This window comes from Podarcis bocagei, assembly GCF_964188305.1.
Source record: "Podarcis bocagei genome assembly, chromosome: Z".
Classification (NCBI taxonomy): domain Eukaryota; kingdom Metazoa; phylum Chordata; class Lepidosauria; order Squamata; family Lacertidae; genus Podarcis; species Podarcis bocagei.
In genome coordinates, this window is record NC_138140.1 from 49,441,390 (window position 1) to 49,449,940 (window position 8,551).

Here is an 8,551-nt window from a genome sequence, read left to right on the forward strand (position 1 = left end):
CCAGGTTGGGGCGGGAAAGGTAAGGGACCAAATGCTTGATGCGGCAAAGGTGGAAAAATGTCGCCTTGGCTGTTGCTGTAACCTGCGCCCCCATGGAAAGGGAGGCATCAAGGATTGTACCCAAACTCTTAACGGAAGGCAATGGCACTAATTGGGCCCCTGCAAGAGAAGGGAGTTGGTCCCTCATCCCCATACCATCTCGACCCAGCCAGAGGACCTCTGTCGTTGAAGGATTTAGTTGCAATCAGCTCCCACGAAACCATCCAGCCACAGCTTCCAAACATCTGGTCAGTGTGTCCAGGATTGAGTCAGTATGGCCATCCATCAGCAGATAGAGCTGAGTGTCATCAGCATATTGGTGACAGCCCAGCCCAAAGCTCTGGACAATCTGGGCAAGGGGGCGCATAAGAATGTTAAAAAGCATCGGGGAGAGGATTGCGCCCTGCGGCACTCCACAGACCAAGGAGTGGCGCAACGACATCTCCCTCCCACCCTTTGTCCCCAACCAGAGATAAAAGAGCACAGCCATTTACGGGCTATGCCCTGCATCCCCACGTCGGCGAGGTGGTGGTCCAAAAGATCGTGATCGACCATGTCAAAGGCTGCTGACAAATCTAAGAGAATCAGCAGTCCTGAACCACTTCGATCCAGTTGTCTGCGGAGATCATCTATTAGGGCAACCAGAGCCGTCTCAGTCCCAAAACCAGGACGGAATCCGGACTGAAATGGATCTAAAGCCGATGTTTCAGTGCTCGTTTCGGCAGCACATATACTAAAATTGGAACGATAAAGCCGATGTTTCCTCCAGAAACCTACCCTAGCTGTTCTGCAACTGCTCTCTCAATTACCTTACCCAGATATGGGAGATTTGAAACTGGGAGGTAATTGGATAGATCTAAAGGATGTAGTGAAGTTTTCTTTAAGAGCGGGCACACCATTGCTTCCTTCAGCTCCCCTGGGAATATCCCCGTGCCAAGGGACAAATTGATAATTTCAACCAGGGGAGTCCATGCGATATCTGGGCATGCCCTAATCAGCCAAGACGGGCACGGATCGAGGAGGCAGGTGGTGGGCCTACCAGCTTGGAGGAGTCTATCCACATCAGCAGGGAGTATCCGATCGAAATGGTCCAACACTGGACCCGAAGACAGTCGAGGGGCCTCCAGTTCAGTCACTGTATCTAAATTGGCAGGGAGGTCATGGCAGAGCAACAGGACTTTCTCCGCAAAAAAGCTCGCAAATGCCTCACAGCTGTGGGTCAAATTTGTGCTCAAATTTGGTTGTCCTCCTAAGGACGTTATTGACCTAATTATTCTAAAAAGTTGTGCTGGGCGAGAGCTAGCGGATGCAATGGAAGCTGCAAAGTGAGATTTCTTAGCAGCTTTCATAGCCATCTCATAAGCTTTCATAAGCGTCCTATAAGATATTCTTGAAGCTCCGTCACAAGTCCGTCGCCATACTCGCTCTAGCCATCTGAGATCCCGCTTCATTTTCCAGAGCTCCTCGGTAAACCAAGGGGCCCGGTTTCAATCTTGGCTTTCAGAGCATAGTGATCAGACCATGGCACTTCCACAGGGGGTGGGGGGAGCATGATCACATCTATGCCAGCACCAAAGATCAAATCAAAGGGCAGCAGGTTGGGAATGTGCATAAGCACAACCAACATCACAACTCAGCCTGAACTTCCAATATAAGGCTGGGATACAGTGCAAAGAAATCCATTGAATAAATAAATGGCACAACACAGACCAGTCAGAATTCATTTGGATTACAGCAGCCCAATGCAACCCTCGAGGGCCCCCAGATGACGGGTAATAGATCAGTGGTAGATCATCTGCCTTGCATGCAGTTCCTGGCATCTCCAGGGGTATTTGGTAGAGACTCCTTGGCTGAAACCCCAGAGAGCGGCTGCCAGCCAGGGAAGATATTACCGAGTTAGGTGGGCCAGGCGCCTGGCCCAACATAAAGCATTGTTGGAGATTAATAAAAATTATTATTATTATTTATTTATATCCCGCCCTCCCCAGCCAAAGCTGTGCTCAGAGCGGCTAACAACAGTAAAAATAGCACAGTTTACATAAAATCACAGTCAATTAATTGAAATACATTCTAAAATCAATTCAGTCATGGTAAGTAGCCACTGATTGCCTCATCTTCCATGGTCTGGCCATGTGAAAGAAGGTTGTCCTTTGGCTAGCCAAGCCTGAGACATATTTGCAAGTGATGACTTCAGACAGAAAAATGTCAAAGAATCCAAGGGAACTAGCCACTTTCTCTTTTTAAAAAACCTTTCCCCTATTCCCCACAGCTGAGACACCTGCCATGGGAATGGAAAGGCCTAGGGCTAAAACATCCAATTAATGCAATCTTCATTACCATCAGCTCCTGTAACAGGGGCCAAGGTGGGCAGAGCAATGGAAAAGCTTACTATGCAAGACTGACTGTTGATAAAATGTTTACCAGGAGCAGAAACCAGGGTTGCAATTATTAAAGGTATAGGACTCTAAAGAAGAAGAGCAAGAGAGAACCAGCACGGACATCAGGGCAGCAGGAACCAGCTTGATTAGAAAAAGATCAGTTATGCCAAAGGCGACAGAGGAAACCATCTGCCACCGCTTACCTGCCCTCACAACTAGCTGAGGGCTGCATACCGCCTGCCCACTGTGGACATCATCTTCAACCAGCTCGGTAATGTCAGAATAATCAACAGCATTGTCATTACTCTTAACCCAGCCTAGTGGTGGAGGGAGAAACAGAAAACACAGCAAAATTACAGATCCAGCAGGCAACACCTTTTTCCTATCACAGCTTCTGCACCCACATTCATGAAGGACGTGGGAAAAAGGAGTATCCTAAGCCTCATTCCCACCAGCAACTAGACATGATGATAAAAGCAAAAGTGTAATATGTCCTGCTAAGGAACAGATGATTGTTATTATGTCTTCATATGTAAAACCACAGAATTCAAAGAGAGCACACTTTCTTTTTCCCATGACTGTAAGGGAAACACCAAGGCAAAGAATAGGTGGGAGGGAGAGAGGAATACAATATTTAATTCACAGAATATGAACAAACCAGGTGCAGATAACAAATCACATAGAAGCTGTTGGCATAGGGCTTGTGCCAAGCATGTGCAGCTCCCCAAGCATGTAGGTTCATGGCAGTGCAGTTTGTGCTGGAAGAAATTCAGTCAGACTCCAACTTTTCAGTCAGTTCAGTACTTACTGACAGGTCCAAAGCATTAAGACAGTTTCACTGTATACATAAAGTACAGGCTTCCACTAGATCCCTGGTAGAAGGTGCAGGCTTCAAATGCAAAGCAAGTACAACTCACAGCATGCATACAACACAAAGCTCAGTATCAATCTGGCAGAGCTTCCTCAAAGCAAACCGAACAGACAATGTACAAACCCTCTCTTAATATACTCAAGAATGACCATAACCTTGGCTGGTTGCCAGGTCACAGTGACCTTCAAACACCAATCACAAGATCTGCAGGTGCAAGATAAGGGAAGCCATGCACCAATTTTTTCTGAACAGCAATTAAAGGAACCACAACACATAGGAACCATCATATATAAACCCCTTCAGTCCCAGTGCAGAATATCAGCTCCCCTGATGGAATCCAGTTTAGCACTAACTTTTGTTGGCATAAGGATTTATGCTTAGACATCTGATTTCTGCCTATTACATGTGGCTACTTACTACCACACAAGCGTTTACAAGATTATAGTCTGTAATCTTCAGCTCTCAGTGTTTTCCTTTTGCTTTCCTGGATCTAGCACTACATCCAGGACTGTAAACAAAGAAGATCTGAGAGGGAGTCCTGGCAAAACTTAAGCTCTGCCTAGGCATCTAACAAAACACTAAAATTAACAGAAGAGTAGCATCTTTATCTGTCCCTTGCATCATCAATCTATGAGAAGATCAAACCCAGAGGAGAGCATGACCTTAACAAAACTGATCGACAAAGAAAAAGGTTTTAAGCTCTTCTAAAAGAAATCTGGGAGGGAACCAAATACATCTCTGGGGAAGAGGAGAGTTGGAGCCACAAACAAAAAGAAAGTCCTATCACATGTGGCTACTTCCTCTCAGGTAAGAGTTTACAAGATTGCAACCTGAGGTATATAATTTCATCCATTTCTTTCTGAAGCATCTGTGCTAATTGTATATAACGTTGTGCTATTGTATTGGGGGCTGGCAGGTGGCGCTGTGGGTTAAACCACAGAGCCTAGCACTTGCCCATTAGAAGGTCGGCGGTTCAAATCCCCACAACAGGGTGAGCTCCCATTGCTCGGTCCCTGCTCCTGCCAACCTAGCAGTTCGAAAGCACGTCAAAAGTGCAAGTACTGCTCCGGCGGGAAGGTAAACGGCGTTTCCATGCGCTGCTCTGGTTCGCCAGAAGCGGCTTAGTCATGCTGGCCACATGACCCAGAAGCTGTATGCCGGCTCCCTCAGCCAATAAAGCAAGATGAGCGCCGCAACCCCCGAGTCGGTCACGACTGGACCTAAGGTCAGGGGTCCCTTTACCTTTACCTAGCAGAAGCTGCCACTTTGCTACTAAGTCTAGCCATTGCTTGCAGATGCTGAGCAAGCATCACTAAAGCATCAACCAGCTGGACCTCTTTTTAATACACAAACAGGAGTCATCCCAGATCCTGAGACCAAAGCCCTTCTTCTACCCTAGACTTCCCCAACCTGGTGCCCTCCACATTCTGTTGCACCAAAAGTACCATCTTCCTTGACCTGTGCTGGCTAGAGCTGATGTGACCTGGATTCCAACAACATGTGGGAGACACCAGGTTGGAGAAGGCTGTTCTACCCCAGACCCCCAAGGCAAAAAGGTTATCTCACCTTCCTCATCCATCTGGACTTCATCTACCACAGAAGCATCATATTCACCGGCTGTGGCTTCGGTTATGTAGCTCCCCAGATCCATTGCCCCTAGATCAGCCAAACGTTTTTTTGTTTCCTGGGAGAAAGAAAGAGAACAGAAGTTGGTCAGAAGTGGAAGGAAAGACAGTAATATGGAGTAGAGTTGGGAAGGCATAACTGTAAAGTTATTAGGAGGACAAAGCAGTAAGTTGTACTGCAGATAACATCTAGCCACACTGCACTATTAACAGAAATGCATACCTGGGAGCTATACAAGATGTGACAGTAGTTTTGATGGCTGAGCACATTTTGTATGCAGGAGGCCCCAGATCCAGTCTTCAGTATCTCCAGTTAAAAAGATGCAATGCTGAAAAAAATCTCTGGAGAACCACTGCTAGTTAAAGCAGATAGTACTGGTTTAGAAGAACCAGAGGTCTCATTTGATATAAGACTGTTTCATATGGAAGGTGGGTGGGGGGAGCACTATGGGGTCAGTGACAAGACCTCAGTGACATTCAGTCTTTGGCATCTCAGACTGAAGGACAAGTGGGGAAAAATCCTTCTCTGCCTGGAATATCTTGCAGAGGTACTACCAGTTACAGCAGCTGCACAGCTGCAAGAAGAGTGTGTGTGTGTGTGTGTGTGTGTGTGTGTGTGTGTGTGTGTGTGTTTCAATAGCAGGGAAAGGGGCTTCTAATTAACGTTTGTCCAATGCTGTAGCTTTAATCAGCTTCAATCAGCTATGCTTGTTAGAAAAGGCTCCCATGCACTCATGCAGGAACTTTCCCAGCCCTTTCTTGAAATGTCAAGGTCGAACCAGGAGGCTTCAGTACACAAAGCACATCCTCCACAACCAAACCATTGGTCCACCTAGTCCATCATTTGCTATTAATGTGATTGGCTCTCCAGGCTTTCAGGCAGGAACTCTCCAATCCTTACATTGAGATGTCAGGGATTGATGGAAGAGGAGGAGAGGGTTTTTTGATAGGGGAGGGGGAGGGGCTTCTGCACACAGAGCACATGCTCCAAAACCAGACCAGTGGTCCCCCCAGCCCAGAATTCTCCATGCTTGCTGGAAGTGGCTCTGCACTCCCTCAGACAGGAACATTCCCAGCCCCACCTTTCAATGTCAGGGGTTGAACTGGGGAAGGGGGCTTCTGCACACAGAACACATGCTCCAAAACCAAACCAGTGGTGTGTGTCCCTGCTCCCAGGGGGCAGGGGCGGGGGGGGGGGGACAGAAGAAAAGAGAAGAGGAAAGCAAGTCTTCAGCCACCAGCGATGTCTATGTATCATCCAGAAAGTAAAGCCGGAGAAAATGTAAATTTAGAACAGAAATTTTCCCCCTGAAAAAGAAGAATTCCCCCTCCCCCCCTAGAAAAAGAGGGCACATGACAACCCTAGATATTTGCTACGCTTTTCTGCAGGAGCTCTCCCAGTCCTCCCTGGCGACTGAGGAAGAGCTCTTCCCCACGCGGAGCAAGCCCCCTAACTATGGAGCTCCGGTCCCGGGGCAGCTGCTCGGAGAGTAGCGAGCCCCAGCCCCCTGCCCAGCGCCCAGCCCCCTGCCCCCGAGAGGAGCCCACCTCGTCGAAGTGCTCTTCCCCATGCAGAGCAAGCCCCCTTAGCTATGGAGCTCCGGTCCCGGGGCGGCTGCTCGGAGAGTAGCGAGCCCCAGCCCCCTGCCCAGCGCCCAGCCCCCTGCCCCCGAGAGGAGCCCACCTCGTCGAAGAGCTCTTCTCCCTCGAGCTGGCCGTGGTCGTTAATGTTGCCGAAGTGGAATGCGGCCAGGGAGAAGGGCTTGGCGGCTGCTGCTGCTGCTGCCGCCGCCGCCGCTTCCTCGCTATCCGTGTCTGACATCTCCGCCAAGCGGTATCTGCAGGTGCCGCCTCCAACAGCGCCATTTATTTCAACTCGGGTTTGTTTATATCGGAAGCGGAAGTTGCGCCGTGTCTCGCCGCATTCATAGAGAGCAGCCATGAGGGTAGAGCGGCGCTAGACTAGCGAGTTTGACGTGGGACGGGACGCGGGAGGCCTGTGAAGGACGGGGAGGCGTGGCTTCCTACTACGCCGGGCTGAGCGAAATGAATGAGCGATGGCATAGCTCAAGTCGGCAGAGCGAGCGCGGGTTGCGGGCTGCAGACCCCACGCTGGGAGAATAGATTTATTCCGGGACCCTTGTAGTCCCTTACAGCTCTTTTGGTTTTATAAATGAATCTTTTGTTACATCACACCATCTCCCACGAGGAGCTCTCAAGTGGCGAAGTTGCTGCTGACGGTGCTCCTAGTCTATCCTCTACACACAACCCCACTAAGTAGGGGATTATATGTGGGGAAACCCAGGACTTTCTCCCAACCTGCATGCAGTTAACCTGTGGAACTCCGACACAATGATGTGGCAACAAATTCTTACTCAAGACTGCTTTTAAAGGGGGGGGGGTAACGCCGCAATCCTACACTTCCATACCTGGGAGTAAGCCCCATTTAATCCAATAGCACTTACCTCCGAGGAGGCATGCTTAGGCTTACACTACTGAAACATGTTCCACGAGGTGGCAGCAACATAGCTGTCAACTTTTTTCTTGCGAGGAACCCTATTCGGAATAAGGGACTTTCCCTTAAAAAAAGGAAAACGTTGACAGCTATGGGCAGGAAGAAGGGGGGGTAGCAGCAGGCTTGGGACGAAATCAGAGCTTACCTAGCTTAACGCAATACCAGTGGTTTACCCGGAAAGATGAAATTAGGGAGCTGAAACAGTGAACAGAAGCACTGCACACTACTTTAACTTACAGGGCCACAGATGCCTGCTGGTATTTTTATATTCATTGTAAACCACTGTGCTAATTTGTTTTGAAGAGCAAGTGGTGTGTGAGGGGTAATTTAAAAAATACAACAGGCTACTGCAGGGTGCTAGACTGGATGGACATTTGGCCTGACCCAGCATAGTTCTTGTGCTCTTAAGGGAAGACAGAATAGATTTGCATCCACGTAAGGTAAAGGGACCCCTGGCCACTAGGTCCAGTCATGACCGACTCTGGGGTTGCGGCGCTCATCTCGCTTTATTGGCCGAGGGAGCCAGCATGCAGCTTTCGGGTCATATGGCCAGCATGACTAAGCCGCTTCTGGCGAACCAGAGCGGAAACGCCGTTTACCTTCCCACCGGAGCAGTACCTACTTGTCTACTTGCACTTTGACGTGCTTTCGAACTGCTAGGTTGGCAGGAGCAGGGACTGAGCAATGGGAGCTCACCACCCAGCAGAAATCAGGCAAGTATGAGGTGGCACTAGAGGTAACAGAAGTAGCATATGTCCAACTGTAGTTCTTGGACATTATAAATTTGGTCTGCCTACACCAAATTTGTGAAGGTCTGATAGAACAATGGAGTAGGAGACACTTCTGAAATGGAACAAAGACATGATAAAGGTTACATTTAAACAGGCGGAGATGATGGTAGCTGCTGCACCATCCCTACTTCAACCTTTTAAGAGGCACTACTACTGTCATAACTCACATCCTCCTCTCCAGCTCAGAATGCAATTCTAGGCATGACTGGAGAGATATTTCCCTCAGAACTAAATGCAAGATCAAAGCTGTAAAAACAGAGGAACATTCTTAAAGGGAGCAAGGGCATTTCATAAAAGATCAAAGTTGCTCTAAACAAACTTGGTTCCAAGGA

General features: G+C 48.6%; 1 protein-coding gene across 1 annotated transcript in view; it reads right to left on the reverse strand.

The window, feature by feature from the left end:
- The window catches only part of TAF1 (TATA-box binding protein associated factor 1), a 46,900-nt gene extending 40,105 nt beyond the window's left edge, over positions 1-6,795 (reverse strand). Inside the window, exons 1-3 of the mRNA XM_081180380.1 lie at positions 6,598-6,795; positions 4,855-4,972; positions 2,621-2,734 (exon numbers count right to left, since the gene is read on the reverse strand). Of these exons, the coding sequence (XP_081036506.1) occupies positions 2,621-2,734; positions 4,855-4,972; positions 6,598-6,735 (370 nt within the window). The 5' untranslated portion in view covers positions 6,736-6,795. The remainder of the gene's footprint in view (positions 1-2,620; positions 2,735-4,854; positions 4,973-6,597) is intronic.
- Between the last annotated feature and the right edge of the window lie 1,756 nt (positions 6,796-8,551).